Source organism: Ambystoma mexicanum, chromosome 8 (genome assembly GCF_040938575.1).
Source record: "Ambystoma mexicanum isolate Mex_15411 chromosome 8, UKY_AmexF1_1, whole genome shotgun sequence".
Classification (NCBI taxonomy): Eukaryota; Metazoa; Chordata; class Amphibia; order Caudata; family Ambystomatidae; genus Ambystoma; species Ambystoma mexicanum.
Genome location: NC_090929.1, coordinates 844,620,109 through 844,636,739, shown reverse-complemented (window position 1 = coordinate 844,636,739; position 16,631 = coordinate 844,620,109). Strand labels below are relative to the sequence as shown.

Below are 16,631 nucleotides of genomic sequence, written 5' to 3'. Positions count from 1 at the left end.
ATGATCTGAGCGTCAACCCATGTAAGGTAAAGAAAGACCTTTACGATGCTGAATGGGCAGAAACAGTGGATGAGGTTCACCAATACTCGTCACTGTCTCATTTGAAAGGTGATTATAAAAGGTGGGGCACTCTGGCAGCCTGACTTTCTATTTATGCAGGTAAAGCTACTCGTGCCTTTTTTATGCGATTTCGCCTGAACTTAATGCACACCAAGGTGGTCCTTTTAAGATATGGTGCTGTGCAGGAAGCGTCACTTGCCTGTAGATTTTGTGAGGATGGTACACAGAGGGAAACCTTAAAACACCTACATATGGAATATAAGTGTGTACAATTACTTAGTGAGAGGGTGTTTGGAAAGTATTATGGAACTTAAATAATACAGGTTCCGACAACGTATGTAATTATTTTTTTTAATTATTTTTTTTATTTGTTTTAGTTGTATTACAACTTTTCAAATTTCATTAACATATAAATAACATGAATATACAAAACACAAAAAATCAATCTTACAAGGCTAAAACATAACACATTCTTGCAATACCCGTTATCACATAATTAATAACAATTCATTTTATACAACTAATCACACTAATTCATACTATTTACAAAATTCCACTTAAATGCTACTTGACTCGACTTTTCCTCTTACAACCCACCAGTTACCTCATAGCCTTATAGATAATACATTACCCGTTTCACCCCTCTAACCAGGGAGCACAATCTGAAAGAATTGCACTATGGAAATCTGGATTTTCGGGCGGGTACTAGAAAACAGCTCATGCCATCTTTCATCACTCTCCATCGGTCTTTGTACTACCTGAGTATGTGCAGAACATCTGGTTCGTACATCACTAAGTGCTACACACTCCACAAGCAGATATTGCAGAGTCTCTCTTTGTTCTTTCACAGAACAATATCTACAGTAATTTTGTGCTTGTTCCAACATTTTCCTTTTACAAAGGTCATCCCTTGTATACCATAGATTTAACCAAAATCTTAAGTATCCTATTCTTACTTTAGGAGAGGGACTTTTTAACAAGTAGTCTGACATCAGCCCATATCTTTTTATACCAAATAAGAGGATGTCAAAGTCCTTATATTGGGAACACCTTGTCATATTTGCTACCCAATCAGCCAGATGTACTTTTTCCTTTGCTCTAACAGGCTTTGATAATAATAACTCTACAGTGGTATCAGCCTGGGCTAATTCATTAAATACATGCTTCCTCCACTTTGCAGCGAAGGGATTTACAGATTTCAATAGATAATGCGCAATCACTTTCAAAATATTATTACTTCCGTTTTCCAGAAGGCATTTATGTATGTAATTATTATCTGTCTAGCACTGCTGTTGTAAACTCATAGGTTGCTTTTTTGAAAGTTTTGAACTTGGATGCTGGTACTTAGTACTTATGTACTTGGGTATAATTTTTATTCCATTTTTTTGTTTGTTCCTTTTTCTTTCCTTCCTTCTTTTTCCTTTTTTTTCCCTTTCTACTCTCACTCTTGGATTTATGATATTAATGCTGTGTATTGTATGTTTAAATGTATTGTATGTTAAAGGTTACATTTGTTTAATCAATTAAACATTTAAAAAAATCATTAACCAGCAACTTTGTTGAATTTGACAAATTAAGCTGAAAGGTCATACTTTATTTGAAAATATGTCAAATGTATTCTGATACCTTGCGTGTCTCAGCTGTGTTCCTACTGCAATAAATACAATCTCTATTATAGGATGGGGGATTCCTGTAACGCTCACCTGACTCCCTCGGGGGAGCTGGCCTGGTTTGCGCTGCTGTGACCTCGTCTAAGGTGATGCGCAGGGTTCGGAAGACGGACTGGATCGGGCCCCAGATCTGGCTTGTCTGACTCGCAGAAGTATCCTTCTGTAGGTGAGAATAGGGGGTTAACTGTCTGCGGGGTAATGCAATCGGCCTCCCACTTACCCCTCTCACCCTCCTCAAAACCCTTCTGTGCTTCCCCGTAGCGTCTCACCTTAGGGTCTGGAAGGACGAGTTCTCCATCCTGCTTCTGATGCAGGGGCGCGTTGGTATCCAGTTACGTCACTGGATTTTCGGATGGGTGAGAACCAAACTTGCTTGGCTTCCAGGTAAGTTCTTTCTATAAGTGGTTCCCCTTGTGTCCATGCATTAATGTTCTAATGCTAGTGTCTTTTTCCCCATAGGGGCCGGGGTACGGAATGCCGGGGAACAGGCACCGACCCGAGGTGAGCGGTGAAATCCTTGTGGAAATCAGGTAAGTCTTTAATGAGAGTTTTGGTAATGTCTTTTCATTCACTCATTTACGCTGATGTCTTTTTCCCCTTAGGGGCCGGTGTCCGAAAATGCCTGGATGCGGCGCGGACCCGAAATGAAAAGGGAATGACCCAACAGGTAAGTCTTGACATGGAGTTTTAGCTTCCCTTTTCCCTTCTTTCTCTCACCTTTGTTCTTGTCTTTTTCTCCCTAGGCGCGGGGGCGCGACTGCGAATCCGGATGGTCGCTGCTGAACATGGAGGCGCCCTGTAAAGGTGAGTAGAATGCGGTGCTGCAGCTATCGATGCGATGTGCTTTTAAAAATAAATGTCTTCCTTTTCAGGATTGTCGGCGAAATGTCTCTGGGATGCAGATTTAGCAGGTGAGGCCTTTTCCTTCTTCTGTTCTCTTGTTCCCTTCCTTTGCAGGTGATTCAGGATGCTGGCAGGTGTGGCAGAAGTCAAGATGCAGGAGCAGACACGGTGAGCGTCCAGCTGCTAGATGCAGAACAACGCGAAGCACGTGTGGCTGATCGGGTGTGGTTTAAATAGCCTTGGAAGAAGTTCCTAGAATGTGCCCTTCCTCCAATCAGGTATGTATCCTTCCCCGACCACGCCCGGGTGGTAAATGAGTCCCACAGGTAAAGTAGTTCCTTTCATGGTCTGCATCAGGTAAGTGCACCCAAACACTTTCATAATGAGCCTGGCACCTATGGCGCCAGGACTGACGTTTTCTATGAGCCTGGCGCCATAAGTACCAGGACGCTGTCCAAAGGGCCCCTATAAGGGGTTGCTGGGACCTTCCCCGGGGACTTGATGTCCGCTTTCGGGGACGCAGGGCCTGAGCCGGCTCCCCGGGAGCGGGCATCGTGACAATTCCTTTTTATACATGTCCCAGCTCACATGTACGAAGTAGGGCAAACTTGCTTTTTTTCACAAAATACTCCAAAACATTCTGGGACATTATTGGAAAAAGATTTAAATGGAGTACTCATCAATTTTCGAAAAAAAAGAAAATGGCAAACATTGAAATGGAAGCATGTTCTCTGTACAATGACCTTATTTATGGTGAGGGTGTGGAAGAGCAAAAAAGTGTTATGGAAAGTATTTGCAAGCATGATAGAAGGTGGACTTGCACTGAGAAAGTAATTTAGCATATTCACACTCAATGAAGTCCAATGTTTTTAGAATGTATTATACCTTCAAAGTGATTCAATTTAAAAGGGTTATGACAAAAGAAATTAGACATGGCTCAAGTCTGAAAGATATCCATCAATTATGAGATTTTCTATGAATGCGTGATTAGTACGCATTGTTAAAAAAACTTTTTTTTAACACACAGAATGTATACAATTTGTATTGTGATATTTCATGGGAATACATATTATACAAAATGTGTTGAATTACAGAATTAATCCGAGAGCTGTTGACAAAAGGGGAGGAGGTTCAATGGGAGCACATGTGTCGCGATAGTAAAAGCACCTAGTTTCTAAACATTTGATTTAACGAAGGGGAATTAATAATTCTAGTGGCAGATTCAAGTGGGTTATTGTCAGGTCATCTCAGAGGTGCAACCAGAAGGTTTAATAGTAGCTTTCCATCCTGGAGTTTGAGGTTGGTTGAAAAGAGTAATTCCGATGGACGCACAGACCTCAACTCATAGTACTGCGCTACTGTTAAAAGATGCCAGCTCAAACGCGGGCTACCCACACTCTGTACAGCACTCTGCTGCTCTCGAGCTAGGTTTGCACTTTGAACAACAAAATAAAATAAATATTATATAGAAATGGACATTCTAGCTTGTGCATCGGATGTCATTTTCCACATATTATTGGTAACCACGAAATAGCAGGTACAGTCGACATGTAGCTTCCAAAACAGAGAGACAATAACACAAAACCACCGGCTACGCTCGCCCAGTATCAACTGTCATTCCGTAGCTAGCATTCAAACACCAACACTCAACATTTCATGGCATCACACATGCACGCAGGAAGGATCAATCATTCAATTGACAAGCTGGAGGTAGGGGAGCAGGTGCCAAAGAGGCAACAAGCTATACCACCTGTGTTTTACACTAGAAAAATAAAACTACAGATGCAAATACTTTGGAAAAATATACAGAGATGTGACTTAAACCCAACACTTAAAAAACGTCCAACAAAGACAACTAAAGGTGCAAGAGGAAAATGTGCAGTATGAAGCGTATACATTTTCAAACTGTGCAACCCGAAAACCCAGCCTCCCAGCTATGCTTCCCATAGCAGCAATCTATGTGATCCTGAGCAAATCACCCTTCTAAAATTGACCTTTTTTTATTTGGCTGCCCAAATTGGAATCCACCTAGAAGTGATTCTTTGTATTTGTGAATTGCACACAAAGCCTCACTTATACATGGCTAAATAGACCGTAGTGTTTGCTCAATGTAGAGTGATATTGTTTATAAATGATACAGTACACATTGCATGCTGATTTTTCCCCTACCCTGATAATTGCCCATGGCCCATCATCTGTGAGCCTTGGTAACAACCTGTCATAACAGTGAAATCTATTTACTACAAAGTGAGTTTGGGGAGGGGGCATAGCTAGGCCGTGAGTGTGTATGAAGTCTGCTAGCCCAATGCTACTATTAGTTCCCCATCATCATATGGGCAGTAGCCATAAGATCTCCATCTGCTAAGCAAATGATCTATTCTTTGGGTTTACGTACTATGATGACAGATGAGGAATACATGTATTATATGAGAAATGTAATTCTTGAGGGAAAGCAGAGTAAAATCAAAAAGTAATGCCACTGGATTGTGAACTTCACAACCTCTTCCATTTGGGCACCCACTTGTCACCACTAAATTGATGGGCACAAGGCCTTCAATTAATCATGACCATTATCATTGCTGCCCATGCATCATCATTCTAGCTAGTATAACCCATTACTGAAGCCAAATGCCTAGTTGCAAGTAGTTGGTCCTGTCAGCAGTGTGTGGTGAGTAAGGTTGCAAAGAGCTGTGCTAGTGGTTATGATTTATTTAAACCCTTCCATTCATCGCTTGTTATCTTTGGTGCAAAGCAAACTACATAAAAACAATAAGGCATATTCAATGTATCGCCAACAGGTACATGCTTGTGACGTCAATGCCTATGATTTCACAACCTGTGATGTTACTCTCCATGAACATCATCTGGGTGAAAGGTTGCACCATGAGGTTCAGCCTGACCCCATCACCCACCAGAGTAAATTTAAAAGTTGGCAGGCTAATCCTGACAGTGAGAACACACTTGCTCTGAACGACCACAGTTATATGGAGGCAGAAACAGAGAATCATTACTGAGCCTTCACTAAATTCTGTTCATCGACAGCTAAGGGTTTGCTTGATGGGTTTCTCAGCCTATCCCCTGACTGCAGTAAAAGCACAGCAGATGGGGCTAATTAGGCTGAAAAAAGTGAAAAACTAAATCAAATGAGAGGAAAGAGGCACCACTTGACGAACACCAAGGCACATGCTTGTTTTTGAGATGATGCAGCAAGTGGCATTTATCTGTTGATGTCGTAGCAGATGCAATGTGTGTTTCGTATAATTTACTAATTAGCAGGGTATTTCATGTAGCTTCACTCATGTAATCGGAGCAAGTTGCCTGGTTATATTTAATTCTATTATAAGCTTTTAGGCAATCGATAAGCACATTGAAAAGCAAATATGGGCTCAGGGAGAGGTATGAACCCCTCACACACCTTGGGCATTTGTCTAGTGGTGTGCAAAGTCGTTCCTTCTTCTTCTCACTCTCTGAACATCGACATTATTCTTTCTTTCATCCTCTACTCATTAGACGGATTATATCGTCTTGATTTGCCATAGATGGGAGACAGTGAGGGATCTTATTCCCTGAGAGTATTGTGAATGAATGCATGGCGATAAACTTAGAGGATCTTCTGGTAACATGGATATGTACATTGAGTTAATGTATCCTGCAGGATGCTGATTTAAATCCCAACAGAGTTAGTGTTTCATCTTTCTCAAGTTGATCAAATCAACATCAATGACTGGTAACAATTACACATCATTATATGTAAGGGCCAAATAGTGGTATGAAGATCTTTTCCAATATATTAAAATGGGCCACTTTATGGATGCAACCTCTCTGCATCCAAATTACTTGGACTTCAAATTCCCTTTATTTTGAGCTCGGCAAACCTGCAAAATGCAAGCATTGCGTACAGAGTTCCTAATTAATCTAACGCTCTGCAGGTGGGAAACTCACGCCTATCCTGTCACTCTCCTTTCGCACTGCCTGCATTCTATTGCTCTCCAGCCCACACCCATTGCTCCTTTGACTGTATTTTCTTATTTTTCTGCAGCAGTTCTGCCTTGTCAAGCTGCACCTTTTTTCCTTTCACCACAACCTTGCTGCCATTCCTCTCATTGGGTTTCCCACCCTCGGTCACACTCTCATCCTCACACCTTTCCTTGTTTCTCCTTCCCTCTGCACTGTAGTTCCATAAATGTTTTGAAATGGCACAAGTTGTGCTATACGAAAACTAGATACATTACATTACTTCATTTTTCTCTGTCTCTCTCCCTCTCTCTCTCACACACACACATACTTCATTCTTCCCACCCTTTCTTCCTTTTTGCATTTTTCTCCCTCCATAGAAACCTTGTATCTCTTATCTTAACTCTGTCACCCTGCTTTATCACTCACTCAGCCTTCCTTCCCTCCCAATGTATCTACTTTGCTATTTTTTCGGACCCGTAAATCCCACCTCTTCTCTCCTAATAGCTGTTTCTGTCCCCCTCACAGACTTTTTTGTCACCCCCTTTAATTTTTTTCTTGCTGTTCATCTTTCATTTCCTGATTAGCTGTGCACACCCTGGCAATCTTCCTGTTTCTGCTTCACTCTTTGCCCCTCAACATGCACCCTCTTTGGCCTGTCCCTACAAGTGCTGGGCTTCCTTTTCGCCACTCTTTTTTCTCCTCCATCACACCTCCTCCCCAAATACATTCTTCTCCAGGTATTTTCTTCCCTTTTCCACTTTTCGTTCTCTTACTTGCCCTGGACCACTCAGTCCTCTCTCAGCTTTCCCTAATTACCTGCCTGTCTGATTTTCAGTGACCCCCCCACTGATTACTCAGCACTGTCATGCACGTTCTCTCTATGGTCACGCGCATTCTCCCTGGGGTGAAGAGCTTCTCAGAATTAGTCCCCCTGTTCTTCCCGTCACGATTGGAGATATTTTAGTTCCTGTTTCAGGCAGGTGGGGGGGGGGGGGCAGGGGCACTGCAGAGATATATTAAATCAAGGTGATATTCATTGAAAATAAACCGGTTTTTTGTTTTGCTTTCATTTATCCTATCTGTCTCTTCCACCACAGGTTAGGCTCGAACCCCCAACATTTATTCACTGCCGCCTGCATTTACTGATTGTGCCATGGGAATGGATAAGAAACACGCATTGCAAAGCCTGTCAAAACAAGCAACAGCGTTCTTGTTTTGCACATGCTTAGAGTCACAGCCATATCTGTTGTGTATATGGAAGTAGAGAAGTGCTGTAAGTTGCATTTAATGTGTGATCCTACCCTGTGGGGTGGGGGAGACGAGGTTTGAATGAGATGAAAGTGCTAGTCCAACTTTTAAGTTTGTGGGGTGTCCCGTTTTTTATTTTCAAATTTTCTCTTCCATACACTGTGCCTTGATCATCCCTTTCTTGCCTCACGCCCCGCCGCTCCAGATTTTTGTCTGCCCTCAAGCTGTCCTTCTTGCTGCTGTGTGTTCTAGACTTTTCCAACAGGCTCTGCACCAGACGTGCTCTCTCCGCCCGGCAAACTCCCTTGCGGGGTACAGTAAGGAGACATTCTGAAAACCACTTCCTGTCATGCCTATCATTTGAGCAGTCTGAGAAAAGCCGAGGTGGGAAAATCTCAACTCTGCGGGCTGGCTGTTTGCTGGAGGATTTTTGAGGGATAAAGGAAAGGACTGTGGTTGGAAAACAACACGCGAATCTGCTTCTGCCAGCAGAAGCCCTGTAATAATAACAATCATACAATAACAGGCAGTCTGTGGGAGGAGGAAGCATGGAGCGTTTGCCCTTAAGCAGGGAATATGTGGAACTCGGAAGTCTAGTACTGGAATGGCACCGGAGTTTGTTTTATTTCTGCCTTGTGTAAAGAAAGGGGTTTTCCCCGAAGAACACTTTATCATTTTACTAATATATTTATTATTTGTCTTTTTTAAGGTGTTAAAAATGTGGAAGTATGTAAACTCTGTATACCATCTATACATTTTTTAGATTTAACGCTGCACTTTTAATAATAAGATAATCTAACTAGTGACCCTCGATCTCAGTGCCCAGAAGTAACAAAAAACAGGTTCTGTATAAGATCTGAGAATGTAAGACATCGTTTGCGAATTATATACAGGATAAAGTAGCCATATCCTATGTTATAAGTGTATTGCAAGCCACTGGGGAATTGTGTGACCAAGTAGAAGTTCCCTTATCAGGTCATGAAACTCTGAGGTGACAAGTACAGTAGGGGATATTGTAGTCCCTAAAATGCATGGCTATACCGTTTTATCCCTACACTTTTATCCCTTTAATACTGGTCCTCCTACATAATATATTGTAAGAGATCTTCCAGTTGCTGAAGAGATCTTCCAGTTGCTGAAATATAAGCAAAGTAGAATCTGTGTGTGTTAAAAAAACGCATGCAGCATCTAATGTGTTGCAGAAAAATATACTACACAGTTTAACAAAATACATCTAGAAGCCGTTTTCGTTTTGTTCTTTGAAATAAGTAATAGCGTGCAGATTCTGGCGCACATGTGTTCAATACCAGCAGTGCACAAAATAACCGTTTCTTATCCGCTAATGTCTGCAAAGTGTCACAGAAAGCGATTTTTCAACAAAGGAATTTAAAAAGCTTGTCAGGCTTTAACTAAGTGCTGCAGTGACAGCTGTGATTCGGCTGTGTGATGGCTCCAGCAGCATGCATTGTGACATCACAAACGAAGCATAGGAACTGATTGCAGGGAAACAGTGATGTCCCAACTAGCCTGTAATAAGAAGATTATCTGCAGGCTTTTTTTTACCAGTGCTATGTATTATAATGATCTATTGGCCCATGGTCGTAGACAGATCTGCACCGGGCCCCCAAACATTCACACAGACAATAGGACTCCTAAACCAGAAAATGCACATGACAGTTACTGAATCAGGTCATAAAGGGCTTTAAGCAGCTACGAGAGAGGCCAATAAACCAACCAGTCCGTTACCCTGTACATGACATGCGTCCATCTGTAGGCAGACTAGGTCCATAGATAGAGAGGCAGGGTGTGTCTAACAAACATCTACTTTTCCAACAGGCATTTCTCCAAAAATAAATACACCACATTGTACTGCAAGAAAATGTGTGTGGAGGCCCCCGTACCCTTCTCAACCCTCCCCCCACACACAGCCACCTTTCTAAATACCTCACCCCAACCCCCTCCATCTACATATTTGCAGTAAAATGCGGCAAACATTTTTATGTGATGCGGGATTCGATTAAAGTGGCATGCGAGGAAAAGGGGTAATAGCCCTGCATCCATCCGTACACAACATCTCCCTACACCACAAAAATATTAAAACACTGCACCCATGATTTCAAAACACACGATGTGCCACAGACAGGAACTCATCTGGGTGAACACACATATTCACACTGTACACCAAAGCTACATACCACCACACTCCTCCGCGTCCCCATAGCACTGAAGCACCCCATGTCGTACACATTTGGCCACTACCTCAAAACAAATGGCTCTGGTGAATGTGCCCTACTGGCTCACCAACAAAATCCATGCCCAATAGCAGAAATGCCTATAGTTTCTCTGAGCCACACATCAAAGAAATACCCTACATGTGTACCCGCAGACAGAGACTGGTTACCTCCGGTCTGCCCGCATCAGCAACCTTTCACTGCTCCCTCCACTCTTGCTAACTTCCAATTTCAAACCAACTCATCCTTTGCAGGTCCCAAATCAGCAGGAGGCCATGAAAATGGCAGATGGCATGCTATGTAAAACCCCATGACATAGCATAATATGTATGACCTGTAATAAATAAGTTGTCACAAGTTCAGTGGCTAGTTTTGTCGGACTGCCCACGTCCTGCAGGGTGGTACAGAGCAGAGGGTTCTAGTCCATCAGACACTGGGAGAGAAGCAAGCCATACATAGTTGGCCAAACAAAGGCTTTCTGAACCAGTAGTACTGTGAAAATCCGCCCATGCACCATGTTTCCCCACGTTGCCTGAACGAGCCAGGCGCCTGCTCACAACACCTCAGTGGACACGCCCCCTTTGCTGTTTGTCTAAGGATTTGTGTACTCTGTTGGTAGCTGCTCTGCTCTGCCATAGATAGGGAATTTACCCGACCATCCATCTTGCACTTCTTACCGTAGTCTGAACCCCTATCTTTGGCACCATGATCTGGGTGATCAGCCTTACTGACTGAACATAAATGGCATATCCCCACTTTTCTATACCCAATTTGCATGCAAGCTATGAATACTTGTACCGAGCGGACCGCCGACTGTATCCGGCTCCCCGAGCGGACCGCCAACGGTATGCGGCTCCCCTTTACATCCACTTTGGCTTGTGCTGTCACTGCAGGATGCTATTGTGAGGGTTAATTATCCACTGCCCTAGTGCAATTGGTGGGCTGCTGAGAAAATTATACTGCTGCAAATGAAATCAGGGAAGCAAACTGCTGGCGGGTGCATTTGCGGAAGAGGGGCAGCAGGCAGGTGGAGAGAAGCGAGAGCGACAGTGACAGAGGAAATTAGCTTGGAGTTTAATTCATTGTTTCCAAAAGAGCAGCTAATGGATTATGACAAATGTCCTGCCGCTTGCTCTCAGTGCTGTGTTAAACTGCAAATGAAAAGTCAATTTTTCCTAAATGGATTTTAAACGAGCCAGTGTGCTCTCCTGCTAGCTGTTATTTGGGGGAAAGCTATGGAAATTTTAGTTTGCTGTTTAGGTAGCTACAATTATTAAAACCCTGTTTTAAATAAGGTGGGAGGGATGGGAAAAAGAATATATTTTTTTCAAAGACTCCTCATCATATAGTAACTTTATATTTATTCAAAATGCAGTTTGAGATCAAATCAACCACGAAGACATCAACATCCAAATATGTGCGAATAAAATAAGATTAAAAAAACAGTAACATTAAAAAATGTTTGTCTTTACAAAAACATTTCAGGGACTATAAAAACTCAGTGGAGCTGATTCACGTTTATTTATTGGATTTATCATTTGTAAGGTGCTTCATACAACATAATTGTGTTTTAAAGTGCCACAAGGCTTAATGGGACAGGAACAGGGGAAACAAAATAGTGGCAAGAAAGCAAAAAAGTAACAGTAATATATATATATATATATATCGTCGCGGTCCTGCTGCCATTCAGCCATGCAAGTGCATTGAAGAGAAGTGCAGGGGAGGGGGGATAGGAAGGAGGAGCAGAGGAGTGGACAAGTGCTGGATGAGGGCCCAAGCAAGAAGTGTTAAGGGGGGCCACCTCAGGCTAATTGGTAGTACAGGCAGTTCTCAAGGGTGGCATTTGGAGCCCATTGGAAAACACTTTGTGAATCAGGCCCATTGTTTCCCATTCGTATTACAAAGAGGTGCAAACAAATCATGTCTGCTAAGTTTTTTGTGCCCCATCATAGAACCAATAATGTCCAAAATGATTTTCCATGAATGCTATTTGATTTGAGACAATGCTCTATACTGTTATATCCCTGTTTGTTTGTTGGTATGTAGCACATCAGAAAACATATGGGGACAGTTTTGAGAGGAATATCACTAACATGTATTTATTTTAATATATATATATATATATATATATATATATATATATTCAATGAAAACACTTAGGGGATGTTATGGTTAAGTTGCACTAATAAAAACCTATGCAAATTCAATGGAAAAACATTGTTACAGGGACGTTTTGGTTACAGCTAAAACCGAAACACCTCAGAAATTCGCCATTTATGGTAAGCTAAGCAACCATAACTCACGCCACCACCATGCACTGCTAAGACTAACACCCAGGACATCAAAGGATCACGCAAAAGTCTGTACATTTTTCTGGCCAATCAGAGGCCAGTCCGCGGACCGAACATAGATATCACACATTTTGTTTGCCTTATGTTTTGGTCATTTAAAAATAAACTACTGGACAGAATTACACCAAATTAACAAAAACACGCTTTCGGGACCAAGCGGCGGCTCCTGCTGTAAATTTGGTGAAAATCGTCTAGCGGTTTGGGCTGTAGGTGTGACCAAAGTTTTTTCCTATAATGTCTATGGGAAATAAATACATTTTGGGACCCCGTATAACTTTGCCCCCCCCATCCTTGACCAAACATCACCAAACTTTGCAAAATAATGCAGACTGGGCCATATACTTTTCTTGCAAAGTTTGGTGAATATTCGTCCAGGGGGAGCGAAGTGGGATAAAGTTGTTGCCTATCACAGCATAACTACTTGTGGCTGTGACAGCATCATTGCTTCTCAGCCCTATGTCATGAAAGCATAGAGAAAACTAAAGAAAATAATACATCTAAGAACATTTGAGAAGAATATAAACATTCAAATATATTCAAAGTGTGTATAAAGGTGCTTACCATTAATGTTTCACAAGCACTACTGTCCAAACAACATTTCAGACAAAAATATGCAAGACCATCAAAGGTCAGTATCAACTTTTTGTTGACTTATTTGGCCATATCATTATAAAAATGGGGTATAATTATCCACCATCATTTGCTTGCACTTCTTTGTCTGTGAAACAAATGGAACACAATGATTTGTATAGTCTGTTTGTGAATTGATTGAAATAAATATTTTTTTAGAATTAGATCAGCTTAAATGCCAACAACTTGGATAGAGAGTCTCTAATACTAGTACCAATGTCTACATACATGACTAGAGAATCTTCTCTGGTGCCACATTCTGTGAATAGTACAGGGGCTCTGGTTTTCCTGCTGGCATGATCACTGCATGGTTAATGATCTTCCCTCATCAGCATGCAGAAGCTGTTTTTCAAAACTGTTTATAACTATGGCAGACCTAGTCACCAGGCTTGAGTATGTGAATAGTGAAAATTTGCCGCAGATACCAACAGTGCTTGAAATTGACTCACCCCCTTTCATTGTCCGTGGTATGGGCAAGACTGGGGCTGGATTGTGAGTGGTGTGCGTGAGTCTGGGTGGTGGGGGGGGGGGTTTGGAGCTAAGTTTCATATGATGTTTGTGCCCTGAATATAGGATACTGGCTGCTTTGTATAAAAACAAAGTGCATTTTGGGAACATAAGAATGACCACCAATGTATTAACCAGGTTTGTGCTAGCAATTCAAACGTTCATTCCTACTGAGCATGCCATGCACACTTGGTATGGTGCTCATTTCCTTTGTCAGAATAGTCACCCTCACAGTAAAATGTGTGCAAAGCATGAGACATATATACAGCTGGGGAAGGTTTCATTGTTTGAGATTGGGCGGTTGAGCAAAGGACTACCTTCAGGTACAGTCTGTGAAGTCGTTGCATATCACAGATCAGCTACATGCATAGAAACACTGTGTCTCTATGCAGTGCAGTGCAGCTGAGCAGCAATATGTAACAAACGCAGTAAACTCCCCCACGCCCCAAGTTGAGGAAGTTATCTGCCCCTGACTGCTGCTCACAGTGCTGTGCCTGGGACACAGTGAGACATGTGGCAGTTTCCAGAATGCAGCCTCTCAGACACAGTGTTCGGGAGACTCACGGCAATCCAGGGCAGAGAGTGTCCTCAATTTATGGGGGAGCGGTTGGGCCTCATGTCTTCAAGCAACGGTGCTCCAACAAGACAGTTTTCACCAGACCGCAGCTCCATCTTGTTCAGGCCCATTTCCTCCCCTGGTTACCAAAATGCAAAATCTGCCCCACCAGAAAGCAAAGTTTACTAAATAAGGACGGACCACACATAAATGGCATATTATGCAAATACCAATTAGGACCGTATAAAATATTGTCATTTTGTAAAATATAGTGTTCTTCTGTGGGAGCCCTACGATTCTTATGAGGGATGGGGACAGTAGATATAGTATAATATTTGTGATAATGTTATAGTCATTTCTGGAAAGAATCTCGGCATTCATAAAGATCCGAATGCACAGTAAAGGGCCTGCTTCTTCTGAGAACACTGGGCGATTTTGCCAATGAGGCAGCACAGCGTACGTGATACCCTCAACCATAAGTCACAACTCCACAAAGTGCTAGTATGCGGATTGTGTATAGCATGCCCAAACCATGAGGCTGAACTGCGTAACTGCTCATATACATCTTGAAAAGTATACACTGTTTAGTTTTTTTGTATAATGACTTGCTGTTCAGAGTGGTAGTGATTTTAATTAGCAACAGTGTCATAAATATTCGGAAAGCTTGCTTAGCCAGGCACAGAGATGTTGAATCTCACATGAATATGAATATGGATAGAGCACTGCCAATTCTAATAATGTGTTCTCTTGCAGCCATCGAGTACAGCGATGTCCTTCCAGATTCCTTTCCATCAGCCCCAGCAGAGTCCCTCCCCCACTTCTTGCTGGAGCCAGAGGATGCGTATATCGTGAAGAACAAGCCAGTTGAGTTGATCTGTAAAGCTAACCCAGCCACACAGATCTACTTCAAGTGCAATGGCGAATGGGTCAACCAGAATGACCACATCACCAAGGAGAGCCTGGACGAGGTGACAGGTCAGGAAATACATGTTATGCCTGTTATACAGACTCTGCGTCATGCTGAGGGCTATCTCTCGCTGCTAGCCTTTCCCTCATGTTATGTTGGGTTATGTATGTTATTTCATGACAAGGCATGTTAATATTATGTCGTGTAGCTCTAATATGGCAAACAAAACTTTCTGGGAGTCTGAACAAACCTGAATATTTATGCTGGTGTGGGGAAAAGGTATGTTGGGGGCAGATTAAACAGAAGCGAGCAACCAGTTCTCTAAATGCCACCTCTATGGGCTTGACACATGATGGATAACGTATGGTTTAAGGCACATATGAAACCGTGGAATAGCTCAGTCAGTTGCAAGGTACCCGTGGGTGTTCATCTTCCCAGGGGTGAAATTCTACAGCTTCACGTGCTTTGTTGTCTTTGGGGGAAATTAGGACCATTGAGTAACTTTTATTGTGGGAGTGGAGGTTTGTCTTTGCACTCGATTACAGATTTGGGTGAGACCTGCTCCATGAAAAGCAATCTAGCTAGGTAGAAGGAATAAAGCTGTTGTTTTACGTTAGAGTGTGGTCAATAGCTCAGGGGCAACGTGCTCGCCTTGGAAGCAAAACTACACGGAGCAACACGGGTGCGTATTTGGAAGCCTCTGGTATTAAGTGCGTTATAAATAAACAATAATATCATATAATAGAGTGTGGTGCTTCACTAGTAAACACAGTTGCAGGCCCATTGTAATCTCTGTGGGAGTGCATGTGTAGCAGAGGTGCCTACACAAATGAATTAGTCAGCAATTTTATTTTCCAGCTGAAGAAAAGTCTTCTCTTGTCAACACAACTTTTTAGTCCTGCCAAGAGGTGGAACTCTCCATGCTTCTAGGGAAAAAGGAATGATATTCTAAAGAACTGTTTCCAATGACAAATATGAGGTACTGATAGGGAAGCAACCCATGCAGTCTTATGCACAAACTCAGGAATCTGCAGCACATTGCTTCCATTCCCAGATGCACTCACCAATCCAAAAACACTCTTCCATAATGCCACATTAAAGGCACAATAAACAGATATAGGTGTATTGGTTCTGGGCACACAAGTCAACTTCAACCTGTGCAATAATTTCGGTAAGATAACAAAGAGGCCAAATGAAGTCTTCTTGTATTATTGTTTGGGATTTATATTCTGTTTTTAAGGTTTTACATTTTACATATGGCAAGCGGATATATATTTTTTAAGGTTTTTTTTTTTTTTTTTAATTATCTTTCCCCTCCGCATTGGCTGCAAAACCTGAGTTGTTTAAAATACGGTGAATCTCAGCACTGTATCCAAATAGTTCCATTACATTGAACAGGATCTGATGGTAATTTGTGTTTGTAGAGTTATCCAGTGCAGTTCATATAGGCCTATGGTCATGTGGCAAAGTTCTTTCATGGGTTGGGCTGCAACATGTAGGATACATCTCAGCGGTTCCAGGGTGGTTGCTGGAAGGTCTTCCAGAAGGGCATTGCCACCATCCAGGTGAAAGAGGATCAACACTTGGACTTCAGATCTGAAGGTGTTTTCTGGGATGAAGGACTTGATATTCTTTATGAGGGAAAGTTGGTACAAAGCCATTCGTGTCTTC

At 42.2% G+C, this 16,631-nt stretch overlaps 1 protein-coding gene across 3 annotated transcripts in view; it reads left to right on the top strand.

The window, feature by feature from the left end:
- The window catches only part of UNC5B (unc-5 netrin receptor B), a 427,137-nt gene that overhangs the window by 272,521 nt on the left and 137,985 nt on the right, over positions 1 to 16,631 (top strand). For all 3 annotated transcript variants that reach the window (XM_069610733.1, XM_069610732.1, XM_069610731.1), the window contains exon 2: positions 14,807 to 15,028. In XM_069610733.1, the coding sequence (XP_069466834.1) occupies positions 14,807 to 15,028 (222 nt within the window). The remainder of the gene's footprint in view (positions 1 to 14,806; positions 15,029 to 16,631) is intronic.